At 42.1% G+C, this 24,749-nt stretch overlaps 1 protein-coding gene across 1 annotated transcript; it reads left to right on the forward strand.

Moving 5' to 3' along the window:
• The first annotated feature begins 39 nt into the window (after positions 1 to 39).
• On the forward strand, positions 40 to 24,742 carry mrc2 (mannose receptor, C-type 2). Its single transcript, XM_068718602.1, has 29 exons — positions 40 to 291; positions 4,958 to 5,356; positions 7,396 to 7,569; positions 7,720 to 7,884; positions 8,684 to 8,797; positions 9,082 to 9,225; positions 9,315 to 9,506; positions 10,484 to 10,638; positions 10,798 to 10,902; positions 14,438 to 14,553; positions 14,650 to 14,798; positions 15,760 to 15,977; positions 16,615 to 16,757; positions 16,836 to 16,932; positions 17,012 to 17,141; positions 17,350 to 17,382; positions 17,510 to 17,676; positions 17,940 to 18,108; positions 18,197 to 18,339; positions 18,575 to 18,683; positions 19,004 to 19,170; positions 19,259 to 19,367; positions 19,470 to 19,708; positions 19,830 to 19,992; positions 20,181 to 20,330; positions 20,577 to 20,690; positions 21,224 to 21,403; positions 22,175 to 22,198; positions 22,296 to 24,742. The coding sequence occupies exons 1-29, from the start codon at positions 165 to 167 to the stop codon at positions 22,514 to 22,516; spliced, it is 4,416 nt and encodes a 1,471-aa protein (XP_068574703.1). The 5' UTR covers positions 40 to 164; the 3' UTR covers positions 22,517 to 24,742.
• Positions 24,743 to 24,749: the final 7 nt, after the last annotated feature.

Raw genomic sequence — 24,749 nt, forward strand, 5'->3', positions numbered from 1 at the left:
AAACTCACCACCAACTCTGCACCATCGTCCTCAAAGTAAAACACTGGGGCAGTTGCTGCTCCGACTTCGCTTTTTTTGGTTTGGGTTTTTTTTGCAGCGCGCGCGCGTGTGAGTGTGTGTGTGTGTGTGTTTGTGTGCGTGTGTGTTGTAAGTTAGTTGTGAGCATGCAAGGCAACGGTCGTCACCGAAACAAGGAATCAAGGAGAACATGGACAAATCGGCAACTTATATTCTACAAATGCACTTTATATTTATTCATCTTTAGTCTGGAACTGAAGAGGAGCGTTACGGGTGAGAAAAACATCAACTTTCGCTTAATTTCATTGATGTAAAAGTCGAAAAAAAAACGAGCCGACGTTTAATCTATTGTGCATGCGTTTGCCTTAGTAGCGGCTTCCAGTCAGAAATTGCATTCGAAAGCAGAAACTGAAAGATCATTTCTGCGTATTCTGGATTGGGTGCCTCGATATGCCACGAACCAAAAGTCCGAGCAGTGAGTGGAACCAGATGTGGAGGAAAGCGGGGGGAGAAGGGAAGGGGCTGCTGGCTTAGTGTCTCTATTGTGATTTCTATTTATATAATAAGTTTATTTCCAGCTGCAAAGCAACGTACCTTTTCGCTTTGTTGTTCTATTTTTGTGCCCAATGTTTTTTGTGGGCTGACGTAGCCTGACGCTCAGTTGGCACCCTGCGGGCAGATGTGACCTTTACATCCTGTTACAGGCTGTAATTAACACATTCAGTCTGGTCCCATAGATCATAACATGTTATGGGATGCTGTGGAGGGCAAACCCACCTAAACAATGTACTCCAGTAAAGATTAGATTAGATGTAAATGTATTTGTTTCATGTTTTTGACCACATAATTATGTTCTGGAAATCAGAGTTTTCCAATAGTATACTGTCAGTGATCTTTCTACAGTAAATTAATGAGATGATGAGGTAGACTACAACAGATGTTGGGCATGATTTATTTATTTGGCACAGAAAACAATATAAAGAGAAAGAATATATGTCAGTATCAAGTAATTTAATTGTAAGTACGGAACACACTGCGCAAACTAGTCATCTTTGACCATCTTAACACAATCAGCTACTAAAGAAAATGTACATATCTCATAATTTTCATTTAATCAGTTTGACCTTACAAAAAGAGAGTTTAAAGTAACCTCATTAAATGTTATGGCCTCGTCATGCCAGTCACAGGGTATCATACTGCTTCTTATTACATTAATTTACCTATTTTAGTTTGATCTCGAAGTCAGATTTAGATAATGAGATTGTGTAGGTTCACTCTCTTATCCCTTAGAATATACTGCTACATCCTAAATAATCCTCTAAATAAGCTCTTTTTGACGAGGCTTAGTTTCGTAACTTTAAGATGACTTGCAACCATCTGCCATCAAATCCCTTTTCAATCACTTTTGGACCAAATGGATGAGCTGCTGAGGGATCTAAGGGGAGAATTATCATTGTTGATTTGTTCAATGAAATGTTGTATCTTTGTATTTTTTACGTGAACCTATTTTATAAGCCATCAGAGTTAATTGGGAACAGCTCAGCATGTTGTCATGAACTTTCAAGCTGTGCGTAACTTCATAAGTAATGAGAGTTTTGTGCTGTAAAGGGGTGACAGTGATGATACTAGATAATTTATAGGAAATATTCTTTCCCTGATTCATGACTGGCAGAACTGCCATTTGTGCATGACGAACATCTAATGTGGGATTTCAAAATAAGTTTCCTGTTCACTATCTGTGGAGACAGCATGGACTCTGTGGTGGTCTCTGGTGCCAAAGTTCAGAGCAAAGTTGTCTCACACAAAATAGATCTATTCAAATGAATTCAATCACTCCTTTACCTGCATTTGTGCATAACTCTTATCTTACTATTTTACTACCTAAACTATGAGAAGTCGTTATCCCCATTATACCGTGCTTAAGTGTGGGAATGAGGGAAAGTTTTTTACAGTTTGCACTTTGGTTTCTAAATTTGATACGCACTTTCGTAGAGGTTACTGTTTCTGAGTGACGCTGCAAGATGCAGATATGCTCCTCTCTCCCGATAGCGCCTCTCTCTCGCCTATCCCATACTTCATTGGATGAGGTTAAACCTATCCACAGTTTGGGTTGCTTCAGAGGACCACCATAAAACACCAAAGAAACAAACACAGCAGGCTGGAATTTCCTGCCTATTTGTTGGTTGCCATTTTATCACACTGGTCAGTTAAAGGCCTGTTTTTTTTTTTTAAATCTCAGACATCTGTCAAAATAAGGAGAGGTTACAGGGAAAATTCCATCTCCTCAAATGTCTAGATCTCTAGATTAGATATAACTGTATAACATAAATGAATAAGAAATGGCCCCTTTGTTTTTATTATATGGCAGCAGCAATGAGTGACACTCCACCAAACAATGTGATGTGGAGAAGTTTGTTGAACTCATAATAAAGCTGAGATTTTCTGTTGATTCAACACCCACGTTCAAGTATTATCCTCAAACCTGTTCCGAAAGAATTGAGGAGGTGGAGGTTCTGGGAATATCTGCCTCTCTTGGCGAGTGTCCTTGGCCATGAGTTCCAGCCTCTCTCTTCAGCAGGAAACTGTCTTCAGTGTTGAAAAAAGGGGTGACAGGCCAAAGAAGAGGATGAGATCACAGCAGGAGAGCTGTTGTGGCTTAGCGTTCACAGAGCTCAATGGCTTAAAGTTAATCTGGAATTCTGCACTCTCTCTGATTGCCCGGGAGTTTTCTCACATCAAACATCCAGTTGTGTCCCCTCCAGACTGGAATTAAAAAAACTTGAATTTGCTTCTCGTCTGGAACTGCAGCTTCAGGTTGTCTAGTGGTTCAAAAGCTTCATGTGCCACTTCTCATACAGTCAACATATTAATACTGATCTTATACTCACATACTGAAGTGAACACTCAAGGCTGATTCTTACTGGGCTTGTTCTGGTGTGAAAATCTTCCCACAGGCACCATTGGAGCAGACAATGTGGTCTATTTTTAAAGGTGGCTTTAATTCCTATTGTGACAAAATGGCATAAGACTGATTTATTGGCATGTGTGCCTTGTCTCGTTAACGAGTCAGCATTGTGTACCTCTGACTATTCAAGTATATGTAAGGTTTTTACTTAGCATTGAGAAGAGTAACTAAATCCAGAGCTACGATTATAGTAGACCAACATCTTATTGTCTGTTATGGTAGACACCCTACTGTGATTGCAGAGTAGAGATAAATTACAGCAGAGAACTGAGGACATGCCTGTCACAGAGGGTTTATATGAACTATCCTGAGGGCTTAATGCATAAAAAATGCATGCGATTTTTAGAGAGAGAGAGAGAGAGAGAGAGAGAGAGAGAGAGAGAGAGAGAAAATGGAAGAGTTTATGTGTCCCTCAACACTCTGATTGGAATCTTTCATGATTAAAACAATGAACTGGCAGTAAACAAGCCTATCAGCTGGGTTTTACTGTAGGAGGGATAGTTTCATAAAAACAGCATGCTGATTATATCTGATCACACCATAGCAAGCACTTCCAAACTTACACTGAACCACTCTGCCACAGCGCTCCATTTCTGTGTTTGCTACGGACCAAACGAGCTAACTGCTACTTCTGAGAAACTCAACCACAGAGGCTGAGTGCAAGAAGAGGGCGTGTCTGTCGTCTCCTCCAGATTACAGGGAGTTTTATGGGGCTCTTGATGAGACTCTGTTGTCTCTGTGTCTATAAAAGCAGCACTGGAGGTTTGGAGTATTTAAGCTTAGAGGTAAGAAACAGGGGATTGCCGCAGACTGAGACTGAGCGGAGTGAAGTGTCCACATAGGAGAGTTGTGTTTTTCAGGCAAATGCCCAGTGATCTTTTCCCACCTTCCCCACTTCCTGGCCACTCTCAAGAACCCGCCGAGTAGGAATGCTGAGGGTCTCACTTTTTCTCCCCTATATCTTAGGTCTGAGAGAGGGGATTTATGTGTATTTTAGCAGGACCTTAATTTAGAATCCCTCCTACACTCCTGACTTGTCTTTCTATCTATACCAACTTCACACAGACTCACAACCACAGACCAGTATATTCACAATCCTGGCTTCTAGGTTACCAATCTCTAAAGCCATCAAGAAAACAGGGGGAAAAGAAATAAATGAAAACCACATATATTGTTGAGAAAGGGAGTTGCGTTTTGTTCCTGATATTCCAGTCACTGAGGCTGGCATCCAGCCACTGCTCTGAATGTGTTAAGACGTTCAACAGTTTTTTTCCCGTAACTCTCAGTATTTTGCAAACATTTACAGCAAAGCTCTCTCGTTCAACACGTAGCAGGCAGCTATAGTTCCCCAGAGAATTACTCTGAAATAATGCCAATAAAGGCATCCGTGTACAGCAGTATGAAAACAGCTACCCATTTCACCCCCGAGGATCATCTGTTTCACCAATTTAATCAAATTCAGACCAGTAAAACATTAAGTTATTTGGATCAGATGTATCAGTTATCCTACGGATTCTCATGATAAAGACTTCAACTGCTACTCTCTTCATAGTAACACCCAGCATAAATAGACATCGCAAAATGTAGTGAACAAGATAAGAGGCAATTCCAGGTCAAACCTTGAGAATGGGGGGAATTCCTGACACCTGGTGCATGTTGAAATACTTCGACCATGATCACTAAACTTTAATTGAAAACACATGCAACCACTTTTCACAGAGCTCTTTTATACAATGTGTATGCAGGATTTTAGGGTTATTAAAAGGTTATAATTAATATTAATACCATTGAAGTGTATTACGCAGGAAAATCAGAGGCCACAACTCAAACTAGCTCTAACCCAGCACTGCATCCGTTATTGGAGATATTGATCCAGCTGCTGACCCGTTCTCTTGCCACATTAGCTGCTAACATGGAATCCTGTTTTAATCAGCATTATCGACTGATGCCATTGTTTCCCCTCTCTCTGCACAGCGCCGCTGGACTCTGACGAGTTTGCGTTCTTCAATGAGGGCCCCCAGGGGTGCCTGGGAGTGCAGGGTCACTCCCTCATCTTGTCAACCTCCTGTGAGGAAGACAACCAGCGCTGGAAGTGGGTGACCCGGGGTCGTCTGTTCAACCTGGGTTCCTCACTTTGCCTGGGTGTGACCACTGGGAATGTCACCTCCAAATGGGAAAGGTCTCCTCTGGGCGTGTACACCTGTGACCGCGAGCCTCCCAGAGTACGCTGGACCTGGAACTGTGGCCAGGTGTTGGACAACCTCAACAACTATCTTCCCACACCCATGTTTTGGAACAGCTCCTCAGCCTCTTCAAATCTCAAATGGACACTACATGGTGGTGGGCAGGACCTGTGCTCTAAAAGATATCGTGGTAAGCATGATTGTAATTAAAAAAGATCTGATTTGCACAGCAAGTATTCTTCAGATTGATAGTCAAGCTTTACAAGATAACTACTCTTCCAGATTTCCATTAAAATACCTTCATTTTTAAAATCACAAATCCTGAGCAACATAGAATATTGTATTGACAATACTATAGATGAAAGATACACACACTTTACACAACTTTCTTGGCTAATTAAAGTTTTTTTTGTGATAATTTCTATTGAAATTTGATCAAAAGAAAATATGGATGAGATTACAAATGTATTAATCCAAAGACTAAAGGAACAATAAATATAAAATAAGATGAAAAATAAGAGTAATAATGGAGTGTACCCCTCTCATAAAATGTGAAGCTTTTATGCATCTTAAAAAAGGCAGTTACTTACAAGTGGCTAAATGAGACTACGAAACATAATCGCGTCGACTAGGTGGTGACGTGAAATCATACGGTTGTGGTGTAGTTTGTTTATAGCCTGAGGTTTAGCTTTCACTTCTGCCGATTGCGTTCATTTCTCAAAAACCATAGAAGTGATTTGTTGCTGAACAATTTGGGAGTATGTAAGTATCATAGACATTTGTTTGCCACAGAGCTAATGTTCTGCAATAATCCAAAATCCAATGGAAAAGCCCAATTGACTTTTTGTCGAGGGAACCAGTGTGACACTAACTTCTGAGGTTGGCCTACAACCTCCTCAACCACGTAAAATCTATAAAAAATAAGAAATTAGATCACAAATTGCACCTATTGAGGAATATGCAAATCATTCTCTATTGACTAAGGTCCTTCATTCTCAGCTGTAGAGATACAGTGACCCAGTGAGCTGCTCCTTCACTGTATGTTGTGCTGCCACAGCTGTATCTGATCAAATGGATATAGCAACATGTTGCTTTTAGGGCATCTTTGAGGACAAGTGGCAGACTGCCAGTCAGAAAGCCAAAGAAAACATTGCTGGTGTTTGTAAACTGCAGTAAACACGCCGAGTTGTCCTTGCCCTCAAGTATATTTGTATTTATGTATAGTTTTCAGTCCAGATTAAATCTAACCACGGTGGGTCACAGCTAAGCTTCATTTCCGCTATCAGTACCATTCTTACCAATATCAAATGTCATGGCTGTTCACTGACAAACCTTACGGCAAGGCTCAGCCAGTCATATGAGTCGACAGTTAACAGGCTTTACTTCACTGCAATTAAAACCAGATCTGCCATAAACGTAAGACCAGAAAATCTCCCTGTACTTTCTTCCTTATCCTTCCTCTCCTCGGCCTCTTATACTCTTTTGTGGCAAGGGAATTGGGCACATTGACATTTTCAACTTTCAAGTGCCGATTTTCACAAGTTTCTTTGTGAAGTCAACTCGCTGCTGGAGAGGAATGCCTCTGACATTAGTCAGCGGAGTAGCAACTCCAGCCAGCCAGCAATGAAGCAGAGAGGGAAGTCAGAAAGAGAGCTTCAGAAATCTTTCCTCCCTCGTTTAACATGTCTGCCCTACTTTCCATTGGCCTAACTTCTTCTGGTAACACTACAGATCCAGCCTCTCCCTCTCTCTGTTGCTCTTTTCTTCACACCACACTGTACTTTTGGAATCTAGAGACCAAAACAGCAACCTCAGGGTGTTTTGTTAAACTGTAGAAACAGAGATACAGATATAGTTTATAAATTCAACTAGCCTGGTTCAAAAAGATCTTGCTATGGAATATAAATATGCAGATCTAATAATTTTTTTGTGAAATGAAAGCTGTTGATTCAGTTTTAAAATTAAGTTCATAATAGCATTTTCCTGATAAGCTGCTTATTTTTGTTTGTTTCTTCTTCCTGCTGCTGACCACTATTTGACTTTACTATTTTGACTGTAACATCATCCTCTGTTTTTCACCATGTGTTTGATTACACAAGTCACTGGGAAAACAGATAAGGTATTTCAGTTCAGCACAGTTCACAGCCATAACTTCAGGCAACGCAAGCATGGTCTGACTCTCTTGCGGCATGCAGGGATTCAATTCCTCTCCCCCCCTTTGCTCCCCAGAGATCTACACAATCCAGGGGAACTCTCATGGCCGCCCCTGCTACCTGCCCTTCCTGTATGACGGCCAGTGGTTCCACAACTGCACCAGTATCGGGCGTGAGGACGGTCACCTCTGGTGCGCCACCACTTACGACTACGGCAAAGACGAGCGTTGGGGCTTCTGTCCTGTGAAGAGTGAGTTATCACTTTGCACTGGAGAAATAGCCAGAAACTCAGCAAGCTTCTCGACAATTTCCTCTCACCTACCTGTTAACTTTATTGTTATTTCCTCCCGCTCTCTCCCCCGGTCTAACTAACGTCTTATCTCCTTCCCCTCACTGTCAGGCAGCGGCTGTGAGACATTCTGGGATACTGACCCACTGACAGACAGCTGTTACCAGTTTAACTTCCAGGCTACGCTGTCATGGAGTGAGGCCAGGCTCAGTTGCCAGCAGCAGGGAGCGGACTTGCTGAGCATCACCAAGCTGCATGAGCAGACATACATCAATGGTAAAGTCAATGTGCACATGTGTGCATATAGGTGCAGAGGCATCTACTCATGTTGTAGCTAATGTAGCAGTTTATCTGAACACAACACATCAGCAAATAAAACCTCAAAACCCCAAATTAATCAACACTGAGCAAACAGTTACATAATTAATCATTGATATACATCCTGGAATACATAACATCAACGGAAAGTCTGAGATCATATGGAATTTTGATAATTTCTGGTTTGTTTGCTTTCCTGTAGGGATATAATTACATATTGATTAAATAGGCAGTGACGATAATATGTACATATATATATATATATATATATATATATATATATATATATATATATATATATATATATATATATATATATATATATATATATGTAACATATAACAAGGAGGCAGACATGTCAATGAAGCCTTTGTTTCTAAGTTTGCTTGTGGAAAAACATGAAAAAAAACTCAAATATTGATAGGAAATCTAGAGCAATGAAATGTGCTGTGGAGCATCACATTTACTCTTCTTTGCTTTGCACATTCACTCTTCCAACAGGAATAATTGATTTTTGAGATGTTGTGACCCTGTTGCCAATATTAGTCCATTATTATATAACAATTATGTCATCTGCCCAATACAGTGTTGACAGTTAAAATCATGACAAACTGGAGAGGTTGTTTGGCCTAAGTGGAAGCACACTATTGGGTGTTTTCTTTTATTGTGTCTTCCTTCACAAAATTACACAGAGAAAACTGTGGGGTTTTGTCGTATTTCTTAACATTTGAGACAGATGTTTTTTCTGCTGTTTTAGGTTTACTGACAGGCTACAGTGCTGCTTTGTGGATTGGCCTCAATGACCTGGACATCAATGGAGGCTGGCAATGGGCCGACTCCTCACCACTGAAATATCTCAACTGGGAGTCAGGTCAGACCGTAAAAACAACTAAATTTTTTCTGTCTTTTTTAAAGCTTGAAGTTTCTGTGGTCTTTTTTTAAACATCTTTTTCCCACAGAAGGTTGAATGAGCGTGTTTGCTCATTTTTAGCAACACGCTTCTCTGAGTTCAAATACACACTTGGTGGCCTTCCAGGGCATTTTCAGTCTTTACCTGTCGAGCACTGGAGTATTTGGGGGTTAAGTGCTTTGAACAAGGGTACCTTGGCAATAGTGATGTTTTGAAGAGTTTATTTTCTTACTCTCATCATTCAGACCAGCCAAACCATGCTGAGGAGGAGAACTGTGCTGTAATAAGAACTGAGTCATCGGGTCGTTGGCAAAACCGCGATTGTTCAGTTGCTTTGCCGTACGTCTGTAAGAAGAGGCCCAATGCCACTCTGGACCCCTTCACTACTGGTCAGTGTGTAGACATTTTTACAGCAGTTACAGTTCTGCCGCAGTGCCGAAGGTTAGAATTTGATGGTTTTATCTTTTTGCTCCCACAGACTCGTGGGCAGATGATGAGAAATATGAGTGTGATGTGGGCTGGCAGGCCTTCCAGGCTGGCTGCTACAAGTTGACCTCAGAGAAGATTGACTGGGATACAGCTCAGAAAACCTGTCAGAGGATGGAGGCCAACCTGGTCAGCGTCCACACCCTACCTGAGCTAGAGTTCATCATACGCAACCTGAAGAAAGGTAATTTGTTTGTTTGTGATTTTTTTAATAATTTCACAGTACCCTTTCCTCTGAACTGCATTGCTACTGGGAGCCAGAAATTGAATGAAATTATCTCAAATAAAACAATTTCAATTTTTGTACCACAATAAAAGTAGTAGACTTTAAGGAATATAATAAACATTTTTGAAAGATAAACTATGTTCCAATCAGGGACTTTGATATTTTTCTGAAAGAAGAAAAATCATCACAAGGAAAAAAGAAAGAATAGTAGTAACTAATTACTAACTAATTATTAAAGTCTAATGGGTTCAAACAATCTATCAGAATGCTCCTTAAATTCTTTTCTCAGCCTTTATTTTATGCACATGGAAGCAAAATGCACCAATGTTTCAGCTATGCCTTTCAGCCTGAAAAAAGAAAAGAATTAAAAATTAAAAATGCTTTCTGACAGATTTGTATATATTTTCTTCATAAAAGAAGTAAAATATTTCCAGCTGTTTTCCTATATTTTATGCCCTCATCTCCCGAGCAAGCTGAAATGTAGTGGAAACCAGGCAGTTCACTGAGCTGAAAAACAGCACATGAAGCGAGGAATCAAATTTTTTGGTCATGGAATTGCTCCAATGTAGTTATTGAACCTCATGGAAAGGTTTGTCAGTTTTATGGTCATCGATGGAACCCTAATCCTATTTTAACCCTAGTACTTTGTTTCCTTATTGTCTTCCTAACCTGACTGTCTATCTGTGTTCTCTGTCCAGTGGTGATTTTATGCTACTTCATACTAATCCACTACATACTGAGTGAAATATAGTGCTTTTTGCTCCACTGACACATGCACAATGCATCAAGGTTAATGCTAATACTTCTGTGTGTTTACTTAAGTAACATCTTTAATGCCGGGCTTGTACTTGTAACTGAGTATTTTTACACAGTTTTGTTGCTACTTTTACCTAAGTAAAATATCTGAATATTTCTTCCACCAATGTCTCTGTCAGATATTGACCAGCTATGGATAGGGCTCCATGACACTAATATGCAAATGGACTTCCAATGGACTGACCACACGCCCGTCATCTTCACCTACTGGCACCCCTTTGAACCCAACAACTTCCGCAACACCCAAGAAGATTGCGTCTCCATCTGGGGTGCTGTGAGTGACCCCCTTCACCCTTACACTAACCTTAAAAGTCTGGGGCCTTAATCACCTCAAATGGACTAATGGACTCTCACTGACAGCGGGTCTCCTCCGTTTGTATATATTTAACAGCTGTGTTCTCTCTTTCTCTTTGTGTCTTGCTTACATGTGCAGGAGGGCCGCTGGGATGACAGCCCTTGTAATCTGACTCTGGCCTCCATCTGTAAGAAACTTGGAACAAAGAGTGATGGGAAGCCAAAGCACCAAGACTGCAAACAAGTAATTCTATTTTCTTTTTAATTTGCATTCATTGGTACATACCTCATTTTTCTCCTTGACATATACTGCTTATGCTTTAGATTACTGTCTCCCCCCCCCAGTTCTGGATTAGATACAATTCTTTTGTGTTTTATCTTCTCTATATGTCACAGTTTTACTCCACAAAGACTCCATTCAGATCTCCTGTAGCATTCCCGTGCTCTTATTCCAGCTGCTGACAGTCTGTAGTGTTGCTGGGGGCATACTTATTATTCTAAGTATTTCAGCCTTTCTTTCACATTTGACCCCTTTCCCCAGAACTCTCCTTTATCTCTCACCCTTCCTCATGGTCTACTGGTCCGCCTCTAGTCTGTAACTGTTAAATAAATCGCTCCATTAAGACTGCGAGCATGCACCCCAGACAAACTGAAATCTGGACGCACACATTCATGTACTTTCCCATGACCAATAAAACAAAATGCAGATTTTTAAGGTATTCAAATTGGGACATATTGTTTGTAATTCCATTCAACAAGTGTATTTTGGTACATACAACAGAAAAGCACCATCAATCCTGACTACTTGTACCCACATGGCAAACAGATACATCTGGAGAATTCATCTACATCTGTCTCTGGTTTCAGTCAATCATTCTCTCCATATGAGACTCTCGTACCTGACTTGCCCCTACCTGATCATTGCTGCTAATGGTCACTGTCCAAGTTAACAGTTAAGGTTTTTCCACTTAGTGGATAATCATTGTGAGAAATGAAAACAAAGTGTGGGCAATGTTGTATTTTTTGCCAAGCGTTGATTTATGATGTAAACGATCTAAAGTTGAGAGCCGTGCTGATTCTCAGCTGCTGCATTCAACAAAGATCTTTGTATAACCATTTGTTTGGTGAGATGAATCTTTAACCTTCTCCCTGGGGAGTGAGGCATCATGGGTGGTAATGCGATGGGGGTCATGGCATGACACGATGACAGAAAATCTGCTGACCGCCTCAGCAACATTACATACCCCATCCAGCGCTGGGCTCATTACTCAAAAAATTTAATGGATTGCTCATCACTGTAATGCTGTCATTTATCTTAGTCATTGGAGCATCTACTCGGTACACTATAGTGTTGCATTTTTGCTTTATCCTTCCAAAGATAGTGATTTTATGATCAGCATAACTCAGTTGCTTCACAAACAGAGAGATGAGACAACATTGATGTCTAATGTCAGAGGCTGCCTGGGGCGTGAGCAGCTCCTTTAGGTCCCTCAATCACCATGGGGGCCCTACAATAATTGAAAATGTGTGCTTTTTTAATTTAAATGTTTAAAAGACACAGTCCCTGATTTTGTGCAATATCAAATTTCTCAAGGAACAACAACAAAAAATCTGAAAGTATATCTCAAAGTGACTATAATCAATATCTCATCTCATCTTCGACCGCTTATCCGGGATCGGGTCGCGGGGGCAACAGCTCCAGCAGGGGACCCAAACTTCCCTTTGACGGGCCACATCAGCCAGCTCTGACTGGGGGATCCCGAGGCGCTCCCAGGTCAGTTTGGAGATATAGTCCCTCCACCTGGTCCTGGGCCTCCCTCGAGGTCTCCTCCCAGCTGGTCGTGCCTGGAACACCTCCCTCGGGAGGCGCCCAGGTGGCATCCTCACCAGATGCCCGAACCACCTCAACTGGCTCCGTTCCACGCAAAGAAGCAGCGGCTCTACTCCAAGTTCCTCACGGATGACCGAACTTCTCACCCTATCTCTAAGGGAGATGCCAGCCACACTCCTGAGGAAACCCATTTTGGCCGCTTGTACCCGCGATCTAATTCTTTCGGTCATGACCCAGTCCACATGACCATAGGTGAGGGTAGGAACGAAGATTGCCCGGTAGATAGAGAGCTTTGCCTTGCGGCTCAGCTCTTTTTTCGTCACAACGGTGCGGTAAAGCGACTGCAATACCGCCCCAGTTGCTCCGATTCTCCGGCCAATCTCACGTTCCATTGTTCCCTCACTTGTGAACAAGACCCCGAGGTACTTGAACTCCTTCACTTGGGGTAAGTACTCATTCCCTATCCGGAGTGGGCAATCCACCAGTTTCCTGCTGAGAGCCATGGCCTCAGATTTAGAGGTGCTGATCCTCATCCCAACCGCTTCACACTCGGCTGCGAACCGATCCAGTGAGTGCTGGAGGTCACAGCCCGATGAAGACATCAGGACCACATCATCTGCAAACAGCAGCGATGCAATCCTCAGCCCACCGAACTGTAAACACTCCTCCCCACGACTACGCCTCGATATCCTGTCCATGAATACCACAAACAGGATTGGTGACAAAGCGCAGCCCTGGCGGAGGCCAACCCTCACCGGAAACGAGTCCGACTTACTGCCGAGAACCCGGACACAGCTCTCACTTTGGGCATACAGGGATTGGATGGCCCCCAGAAGTGGCCCCCTCACCCCATACTCCCGCAGCACCTCCCACAGTATCTCCCGGGGGACCCGGTCATACGCTTTCTCCAGGTCCACAAAACACATGTAGACCGGATGGGCGTATTCCCAAGCCCCCTATAATCAATATTATGTATAATAACAAAGTATACAATGATATTGTGAAAAAGGTCGCTCTCAGTGGTGAACCTACATAGAATCATCACCTGAATCTACAGCCCTCCTCGGCTTTACAGAGCTTTAATTAAAGCTTTCAGCTCGTTGTTTAGCTGTCTGGCTTTGAGTTCGCTTTCATTCCTCTCATAGCGTCAATTTCTACCGCAGCAGGCAGCTGTTATCAGCAAAAAAAAACAAAACAAAAAAAACAACACCGCACACTACCTACCAAACAGCAGACAGACACAATTAGAGTCTAGCTAGTAAACATAGAGTTTTTTTTTGTCTTGATGCCTTGTTTGTGCAAAAGGTTGGGCTTATTCACACAAAACTGGACACAAACTGTCTGTCACTATCATTGTCTTGCAAAACCTCTCCCCTTGAGCTTCTGTGCGTTGGCTGCTCTCTGCATCTGTACACGTTGACAACTATAGTAGGCCTACATGATCTGTCAGGAGGGATTGAGGCCAGGGAAAAGTTATTTCTGCATGTCTAGACGTGTTCTAAGTGGACTCACTTCTGTTTTGACTGTTAAAACGACATTTAAATTATTTTCTGAGGGACACCATTTATGTTTTTTTACCAATGGATACTCTATGTTTTAGGTGTTGTTTGATTGTCTTTCTATCTGTGAGATTTTCCTTGATTCTTTGGTCCAACACCTCTATACTAAAAAAGTTCTGTGTTATGTTGATTCTCTATTTTCCTTTAATGTTCCAATTTGTTGTTTGCTTAAGTATTGCCATATAGTTCCTGAAGCTGGCATAGCTAGGGAGCTACTGAAACATGATCAATTTTGGTACACATCCAGATTTTAAATTATTGAATTAGCAATTTAAAGTTCTGCACAGCCTTCAGAAATATTTGCTTTCTTTAAATGGTTTATTGTATTTTATTTAGTTTAGATTTTTTTAATTTTGTTTTCCATCTCCTCTCCTCTCCTCTCCTCTCAGGGTTGGAAGTGGCACAGCCCAGCTTGTTACTGGGTGGGAGAAGATCTGTTTACCTTTGATGAAGCCAGAAAGTCTTGTGAGGACCATGGAGCAGCCCTTGTTACCATTACCAATAGGTGCGAACAGCAACACACACATACCATGACACACACACAGACATCACAGTGTTTTGTCAGTGCAGCCTTTTTAAAAGCCCCTGTACTTCTTTAAAGGTTCGAGCAGGCCTTTGCCAACAGCCTGGTGTTCGGTCGCTCTGGTGATTCCTTCTGGATCGGGCTCCATGACCAGGCCAGCCCCGGCTCTTTCCACTGGCTCAGTGGGGATGAAGTAACCTACACCAACTGGAATCGCGACCAGCCAGGTAGGTCACATATGTCAACGAGCATGTTAATGATTTACAGATATGATCTGCTAATGTATTACAGGATACAGAATGACCAGATTGAGGTTGTTACAGTATCTTTCCCACCCACTCCCTATTCATCTCTTTGTTCCTGCTGCTGTGATGAGTTAACGTCTTTCGCTGAAGATTTTCCATTCTAAACCAGAGCCCATTTTGGATTTAATCTACAAAGAAGAAACTGGATTGGTCCCAAGTGCTTTGAATGAGGCAGCACACAGGAGAATACTCCTTGAAAAATTCCTGCTATCATGGAGTTTGGATAAATTGAAATTTCTAAACCAGACCTGATGATGTAAAAACCAGTTGTGGGCCAGTTCTCTGGCTTTAGAGTCAAAGCGAAAGATATGAACTGTCTGACCTCTTCACAGATTATAGATGCACTTTGTTGCTCTAGTAGACGTGGCTAGTTGAAGGATCTCTGTCTATTTTTTACTTCATCTGTAGGTTTTCTAGTATGAACATTTATTATATATGACATTTATAATCCACAATTTTGCACCTATGAGGCGGAGTAGTGGCAGAAAAACTCACTACAGTTTAACTACAACACATTTGTTCTCTTTAAAGCTCAAAAGCTTGGATTGTATCATGCTGTTCTAGGAGAATGAGTTTCAGAGAGTATCACAATGACACATGTACAGACAGTTATCTCTCTATAATAAAAATAAAACACAATATCATCATGTATAAGACCACTACTGGTGTACACACAGGTTAGACAGGTTTACAGCAAATGTTGGCCTTTTTTTTGGAGAAAAGTTTAATGTAGCATCCGACACTCATAATTGCCTTATAAGAATTGTGTCATCACGATTTCCACGCATTTTCTTTTCCTTTTCTCTATTTCCACACATTTCATCAGTGTAGCCTCAGTCTCTTTCTCTCCACTCACCTACGCTTCACCCTCTAACTATTTCAGTCAGCGTCCACGGCGGCTGCGTCTCCATGGCGACTGGCTTTGCAACAGGTCTGTGGGAGGTGAGGGAGTGTGCGTCATCAAAGGCGAAATTCATCTGCCGCCAGAACCAGGACACGTCTCTGAGCCCCGAGCCCCCCGTCCCTCAGCCGACCCCAAGCCTCAGCGGCTCCTGTCCCAGCAGCTGGAAGAGCAGCAGCAACCTGCACTACTGTTACAAGGTTCACCTCAGCAATGTTTCACAGTTTCACACCATCAGTACAGTGTCTTTTAATGTCCTGTCACACGTTGGTTTCTATTCACTCATTCATTCAGTCTTGGACTAAAAGGGCCTTGGCTTATATTTGAATAATCAGTTATTCTTATTTTTAATGAGCATCTGAGTGTATTATATGTAGATGCAGATATGATCACATTTACAAAGTAGGATGGCGAATTCAAGGCGATTTAAAAGTTCAACTTCTTCACAGTGAAAAAACAATGTAGTTTTACTTTCTACATGTCTTGTCCAGTCTTATGACAATATTCAATTTAAAATTACATTTCATCTAGATTATGAAAATGTATATAGATTCAGATAGCCCTCATATGCAACTCTGAATTTTATCTTTATGAAATGCTGAAACCCATCTTGTATGATGCTGTATCTGTAACATTTAGCATATCTAAAGATGTATTTTTAAACACTTAAATAGCACATAGCATTCAATGCACAGGTTGTGATATCTGTTTGAACTGAACAGCCATGCACAACAGTAACCTAAATAAAATAAAGTGTAGAATTACCAAAATGATCCCTTAAATCTGTAAAGTCTGTAACAAAAATAAGCCGATAGCACCAAATTCTTCTTTGTACAGGTGTTTCATTCCTCCCAGATGGAGAAGAAGCAAAGCTGGCTGCAAGCTCACCTGTCCTGCCGGAGACACGGAGCCAACCTGCTGAGCATCAGCAGCCCTGATGAGGAGCACTTCGTTCTGCAGGTCCTCCACGAGGCCTTTGGGTGAGTGTGCACCTCCGGCCAGGTGATGTGTGATGTAATATGCTGAATCAACGGTGTTGATGATGATGTGACCCACAGGGAGTCAGAAGACCACGAGCAGCACTGGTTTTGGATTGGACTGAACCGCAGAAACCCAATGGACAATGGCAGCTGGAAATGGAGTGATGGACTGGCTGTGAGTAAAGACAAGATGCAACCTAACTGTCTAGATATACTGAGCAGCACAATCTGTTTACTCTTTGCTTGTGTCTCAGTTCACATACCAGAACTTCGGCCGCTACTACTACAACGTCAGGCAATGCGCTGCAGCAGACCTGGGCACTATGACCTGGCTGGCCATGCACTGTGACTCTGAGTTAGACTGGATCTGCAAGATCCCCAGAGGTACAACAACACTGGGCCTTTTCTTTAGGCTCATTTAGAAAGTCCTATACTGCATTAGTACATGAGCACTGGACATCTTTAAATCATACTTTATAATTCTTTAGAAATCCCCTTTTCCACCTACAAGATTGCTTCTTTTTTTGTGAGCGGGTTGCTCACATTATGTATGTCATGAAAAAGCTTCTTCTTCTTGTGTGTGGGCTTTCAGGTAGTGTTGAGAAGGAACCAGACGTCTCTGAAGGTCAGTCTCATTTTCTTAGCTTTGAACTTCTCTCGGCATACTGAACTGATCTCCTGAGGCCTTATTTCAAAACCTTCCTATTATGTCTCATGACTCTTTCCTTTTTTTCTCATCCCTCATCTGTCAGGCACCACTTCACCAGAGTGGATTGCCTTCCAGGAGGCTGAGTATAAATTTTTTGACCACCGCACCACTTGGGACCAGGCCCAGAGGATTTGCTCCTGGTTTGACTCCTCGCTGGCCTCCGTCCACTCAGCTGAAGAGGAAGCTTTCCTGGCAAACACTTTAAGCAAGGCACTGCACACTTTATCAAAAAGTTCATCATTGTTTGTATGAGTTAAATATAATGCAAAAAGGAAATTATTTACTTGTGGTTTCTCAGGCAGTCCAGCTTTTTGAGGGTTGCACTTTAGAAATACCGAACAAGCATCAACCTGTGTGATCTGTTTAATTATTGTTTTTAATCTGCTGCCTGTCTTTTCTACAGTCATGCCCTGCCTGTTTCAAAGTCTGTGAGGCCTCGACATGCCTTTTCATAGTTTATCTCTCACATTCAGATGGTGAAGGTGGAGGGTGACAACTGGTGGCTAGGGCTTCACACCTATGAAAATGATGGCCGTTTCCGCTGGTCAGACCACTCTGTGCTCAATTATGTGTCCTGGGCCCTCGGGAGGCCGCACCCGGTCAGCCGTGATCGCAGATGTGTCCACTTGTCTGCCAACAAAGGTAAGAACAGCCTGAAAATGAGACCTCATGAGACAAAATCAAATACAGCACACACATGCATGAGTTTGTATTTTTCCCTCCCAAACAGCGGAGTGGGCTGATCAAAAGTGCCACTCTGACCTGCCCTACATATGTAAAAGAGTGAATGTCACAGGCACCATTCCTCCAACTCCGTCATCCCCCCACCCACCTTCAGGCTGTCCTGACGGATGGTCTTCCTATCAACATAAGGTAGAACTACAGCACACCAGTAGCCCTGAATGATGCAATTATTATGTTAAGTTGTATAAAGGATGCAGGGTATCTAGAATACATCAAATACGTATACCATACAGGCAGTGAATCATAGCAAGTAAACATTAAGTACCTAAATGTTTTATTTCATGTACCTGTTTTTGGTCTCTAATCAACCTAACCTGAGCCTTGTTTTTTTTAATGTGTGCAATGACATCTGGTGTTTCTGTAGTGTTTCAGAGTTTTTGATCAGTTATACCGAGTCACATGGTCTGCAGCCAAGCTGAAATGTGAAACACAGGGAGGTGTACTGGCAGTGGTGTCCAATCATTTGGAGCAAGGTAATTACAGCAGAATGCAGCTGGCCGTACTGGGAGGCACGGAAGCTGGGAGGGGGGGCTGGACCAAACTAAAGTTAATGAACTTACCTCTCCACGAATATAGATTACCTACCTATTATCAGGTATAGTTACTTTTATATGACAAATGCGTATGGACTGTCATTGTGAGCAGTATCAAATGGATGTAGTATGTTAAAATCATAAGAATCAACAATTAGTATGTGGTTTAGACATTCATGTTCATATTAAACTGTCCCTATATTTATCACTGTTGATAAGAGTCACATGCACACTGATGCAATCGATTCTCTTCCTGATAGCCTTTGTCACAACCCTGCTTCAAAATGCCAGTGTTGACCTTTGGGTGGGTCTGACCTCAGACTCTAAGGGTCATTTCCAGTGGGCCAAGGCTGGCCTGCTCAGCTACACCAACTGGGCTCCCGGAGAGCCACTGGACAACAGCGGACCACACCACGACAAGAACCCGGTACCCACAAAACTCACTTATCTGTACACGTGTCATGGTTTTGTCCTAAATCTGTTCCTGTCCTGACCATTTCACTGTTACCTTTCAGGGTAACTGTGTGGTGATGATTCATGGGAACCCACAGAAGAACACTGGCATGTGGGCCTCCCGCGCCTGTGAGATGGAAAGCAATGGCTTCATCTGTCAAAGGTCACAAGGTGTGATGTTGAATTATTAAACAATAGACTGCTTTAAAAGTGCAGAATATTTGCACCACAAACAGAAGTGGGAAAAATTGTTTGACTTTGTCATTGCTTCAGACTCGGGTCTCCCTGCGGCCCCAGCTCTTATCCCTGCCTCCCTGTCAAAGCCCGTAGAGCTGGGTGGAGTGACCTACAGGGTTGTGGAGAAGCGTCTGGACTGGACCGGCGCTCTGCACCTCTGTGAATCTTTGAATGGGACCCTTGCCACAGTGACGGATCCCTACCAGCAGGCTTACCTCACACTGCTGATCAACAGCCTGCGCCGGCCTGCCTGGATCGGTATCTACAATTATGGAGTGAGATTATTAACTTACAGTATATCTTATTAAAATATGAATAGAGTTACACAAGTACAACAGTGTTTACCTGGCTGAAAGAAACTGCAGTGAATTGCAACTTACTTTTTTATGTTTTCAGGGACGGAGCTTCACCTGGCTGGGCGAAGATGAAGTGTCGTATTCAAACTGGAAAGATGGGGAGCCCCATCAGATGGCTGGATGCGGTCACATGACCACTACTGGGCAGTGGACTATGACTCCCTGTGACGCTAAACTGGAGGCTGCTATCTGTCAAATTAGTGGTATGTGTGTGTGTGTGTGTGTGTGTGTGTGTGTGTGTGTAAAGTAACAGCAATAATATCAATTAACATGTGGCACAAATGCCATACACAGTGCTGTCTTGTAAGAAACGGAAGCATCTCACCAGCAATTTTTCCTGATCAGTTACTGTAATTTAAATTTATTCATCTCTGGGTTTTTTTCTTGCCAGATGAGCCTGTGCTTCATGAGTGGATCTACCCCGGCCAGTGCCCCCACTCTCTGGGGGAGTGGTCATGGGTGGCTTTCAGAAACCACTGTTACGCCTTCAACCTGCAAAGTCTTAGACTGCAGCAGGATGCACGTACATCCTGTAAAAAAGGTACCTCTCTTCCTGACTCCAGCTGCGCTGCCCATACAGCTCATGATACTGAATTGAAAGCCAATTTAGTGCAACACTTCAGACCTTCTCCACTGCAAACATAATTGACAAAATGCATCAATACGTCTAAATTTAGAAGTGTTGTTCATCGAGCTGGCTGCACCATAGTTAAATCTCCGCGTATCATCAATTCCCATTTCCCTTTGTTCAATGTCTGTGTATTTCTTTCTTTTTTGTCTCTTCTAGTGGGAGCTGAACTTCTCTCTATCTTGGATGAGACAGAGAATGGATTTGTATGGGAACACATCCAGAGCTATGCAGAGCAGGCACATGGAGCTTGGCTGGGCATCAGCGTGAAAGGTCCAGCCACATTGCATCAGACAGTCTGTTCCATCTCTTTCTACAGCAGCAAACTTATTAACCTTCAGATTTTCCCCAAAATTGTTTTAATCCAAGCATTTTCCTAATTTACTTAGTTTTACCTTTCTTAGACTGTAAATAAGAAGGTTGTACGTGACTGATTATGATTTGAAACATAACATATGAAACCATGAAACAATTAATTAAGTAGAGGAAACCTAATTAAATCTGTGTCTCTCGTGTCAAATAAATGTGATAAAGCAAGGTGCATTATGCCGGAACATTTAATTTATTTAAACTGCATTAGGTAATTTGAGTGAAATGTACTTATGTAATTATGAGTGGTAAATTAATGGGAAGAACTATATATTTTATATATATCCACTATTTGAAACCTCTATGACTAAACAGAGATGTCAGCCAGAACATGATTTGATGAATTAGCCCTCCTTCACATTAAACTATAGAAACACTTCTGCTTGAGTTTGTTTGAAGCTCCTCTGAGCGTGTGTGTGCATCTGTTCCTGCTGCAGGTAGAGGCCTAGTGTGGAGCGGGGACACAGAGATGTCGTACACCAACTGGGAGGCGCATGATGTCGCCTTCTCTGTTCTGTCTCCAAACTCCTGCTTCTGGATCCAGAGCAACAGCGGCCTGTGGAAGCCGGGCTCCTGCAGAAATCGAACACATGGAGTCATCTGCAAAGGGCCTCGCAGTAAGCAAACACAAGACTGCTTTAGCCAAGGGGAAGTCACTCTCAGAACCAGCTGTAGTTGAGTTAGTGAACTTTGAGATCAAACTAATCAACAATGAGACCAGAGCAAATTAAATAATTTTCAAGATTTCATTAATTTGTGAGCGTGATGATCCATGTGCAGGCGCTGACACAATTACATTCAATTCAATTTATTTTGTACAGCCCAAAAACAAAAATCACAAATTTGCCTCAGAGGGCTTTGCAATCTGAACACATAAGACATCTTCTGTCCCAGGACCCTCACATCGGAACAGGGAGAGCAACAGAGGAGGGATCCCTCTCCCAGGATGGACCGAAGTGTAAATAATGTCATGTGTACACATTTAATTCAGACGATATAAAGAATTCATATGAGAGTAATAAGAATTACAACTAATAATAATAACAGCAGCAGTGGATATAGAATATTAATAATAATGATAATAAAAGCAGTAATGGTATCAGTAATAGTAATGTGACTAATAATATTAATGATAAACAGTGTCCTTTAACATGAAACCAATCAATAAATCAAATATTGGCTAATGAATTCAAAGAGATTCACACACTATACATGACTGCAAACCCTTAAATTGATTCAAATGAATGAACAAAGAAGAAGCCACAGAGAAACAAACATATACTTGTAAGTGTGAAGACACAGTGGACCAACCTGAGAAATACCCAGTAGGGGATGATATCAATGATCAGTGATACATTTTTACTAACTGTCCTTTCTTTCGTTTGCAGCTGTTGAAACCTCAGCTGTAACAAGTAAGCATAGTTATCTTCTGAAACTCAGAATAAATGACTTAACCACAAAGTGAATTGTTTACTAGAATTCTGACATCCATCTTCTACCTCTACCCAGTGGATAACAATCACCTGCCCACTCTGATTATTGTCATGGTGACGGGCCTGGTGCTGGTGGTGCTGATAGTCGGCGTGATCTACTTGTACCGTCGGCGAACTGTTGGGTCCGGGGGGTCCTATGAAGGGGCCCGCTACAGCCGCACCAACTCCAGCCAGGCGGAGCAGGTTGAGAAGAACATCCTGGTGTCTGACATGGAGCTGAACGAGCAGGCAGAGTAGCAGAGACCGACCTAGACCGACCAACCCAGAACCGGACCCAACCTTACACAGGAGAGGCTGATTCAGACAGACATTGTGGCATTTATGTTGTTGTTGTCTCTTTTGAAACCAAAAAAAGATTTTTAAAGTGCTGAAGGGCTGTGTAGAGCACAGCAGTTGTTTAGTTTTAAATTGGATCCCCGCCTTCTCAATCATCGTCTGCCAAGACTTAACAGTTCTACCAATTTTTCTCCACATAAATGAGGTCCTTCCATATGTACAGCTTTTCCCCGAAAGCGTTCATGAAGCCCACAAACGGATCTCCCGGGAGTTTAGGTTTATTGCAGCAGCTGGAAAAGTTCAACATAAATCGGTTTTATGAAATCACTCCTCACTGTTTCCTCTGGTGCCAATGTAAATTTTTGCTCGGTGTAAATTTCCTTTTTTTGTTCTCATTTTGATTGAAAGACTTGCAAAGCAAAAAAGTACAATCGCAGCCACAGATCGACTCTTAACTAAAACCATTTGTCTCTGTCCTCTAAATACATAGCCACAGTCTTCTCTGGGACCAAATTCCCTTTTTCTTTTCTTCTGTTTTACCATGATAGTATTTACCGGAACTTGATGTGTGTTTTTGTTGTTTTATTGCATTCATGTCCTTCCCATTGATTTGTCATTATCTGTGCAGCTGTAGACTGTAAACTGTTACTGATGATGCATGTGTGGTTTTTGTGAGTCCGCCTCTCTCCTCCTTTCTGATCTGACACGTCAGCACCAGCTGGCAGAAGAGCAGAGGAGGAAGAAGTCCAAATGTGAATGTGTGGAGGGTGACAGGGACCATTATTAGTGGTGACCATCTGAGGGCAGTACACTATTGTGCACATTACTAATACTGAGTTCTTAGTGTTGAAAGCTGGTCTTTAAGTAGACTACATTGTCTTGTTGGTACTGCAGGACTGAAGGTTGTCATGAAATGATCAGACTTTCAGCTCCCATGGCTCTGTGTACATTTTGGCACTTTCTTCTATTATCTTGAGCTAATTCAATCTTGGTCATCCACTTGCCTTTCCAAACTTGTGTTTGTTTTGGCTCCTAATGTACCATCTGGTGCTGATTCAGCAATTTTAAGGACATTAATTCTCCTTGTATGCAAAGGAGTTACAATTTGACATTTGTCTAATTCATAATTTTTATGGACACAGTTCACTTCTCTGTGTTTTATCACTTGGATATTTTTCACTTTTTTGTCTTTTTAATGATGCAGGTTTCATTATGTGTTTTGACCTAAATACGACTGGTAAAGACATTTGGAAATGTTCCTAATTTTAAGGGATAAACGCCAACACTTGAACTTCTCATTGCTCCACAAAGGAAAACATCCCTCAAGTGAATGACTCCGTTGTATACATGAGAGCCCAAAAATCTTTAAAAAGTGAATTCACTATTTCGTAAAAGAAAACCTCCTTCCATTATTTTTCTACGTCATTTTAAGATTTCACATTTGCGCAGGGTAATGACCACATTTTTTAGAGTTCATTTGCCTCTTCAAAATTTTTCTTTTTCCCTCAGCTCTTTTCTCTGAGTGCATTTCTGTCTTTCTGCTTGCAGGAATTCCTTAGAACCATTTCAGTCTGAGGCTTTGGTGTCTCACAGTACTGTTGTAAAAAAAAAAAAAGCCTTTTTTTTTTTTTGCTGCGTGAGTTGAACTAAGATAGAGGGGGAAGGGAGGAGGAGAATGAGTAAGGAGAAGTGTGTGAGTGAGTGTGTGAGTGTGTGCAGTCTCCAGCTGTGGAATGTTGAGTCGGCAAGAAGAGCTCAGTGGCAAGTCTGGAACCAATCAGAGACGGAGAGCTCAGGGACATGAAGGGTCAGAAAGAAGACAGAAAAAAGGAAAACTAGATGAAGGAGAAAAGAGGGGAAAAGAGGAGCGTGAGGAGGAGTCAGGGTTGTAGGAAGAGAGGAAACATGCAGGGAAGGAGGAGTGTAAAGGGTACAGTGGTTTGTCCCAGGCTTACCCCGGCCTCTGCTGGTGGTTTTACTGTAAAGGTTTGTCTTTACACACAGTATGATGTCAACTGATTGAGGTGATGAGGTGAAGATGCAACGACCATCAGTGTGTTCCCCAATGAGATCATCTCTGCGATGCAGGCCGGCTCTTGTCCCTGTGAAGATTAGCTGAAGCACCTGTTTGTTTTTTATAGTTTTTGTGTCACTTTTATATGAAATAAAAAAGTCTATGTTCTCAAAGCTTGTT

The sequence above is a fragment of the Cebidichthys violaceus genome, unplaced genomic scaffold (genome assembly GCF_023349555.1).
Source record: "Cebidichthys violaceus isolate CVI_PGR_0920_01 unplaced genomic scaffold, fCebVio1.0.p SCAF_23, whole genome shotgun sequence".
In the NCBI taxonomy this organism is placed as follows: Eukaryota; Metazoa; Chordata; class Actinopteri; order Perciformes; family Stichaeidae; genus Cebidichthys; species Cebidichthys violaceus.

Excerpts from the sequence above, each read along its gene's own strand:
- mrc2 (XM_068718602.1), top strand. The coding sequence starts at position 165 with ATGCAAGGCAACGGTCGTCACCGAAACAAGGAATCAAGGAGAACATGG. Across the intron at positions 7,570-7,719 it reads GGGCTTCTGTCCTGTGAAGA|GCAGCGGCTGTGAGACATTC; the intron begins GTGAGTTATCAC and ends CCTCACTGTCAG. Across the intron at positions 18,109-18,196 it reads CCACTTGTCTGCCAACAAAG|CGGAGTGGGCTGATCAAAAG; the intron begins GTAAGAACAGCC and ends CCTCCCAAACAG.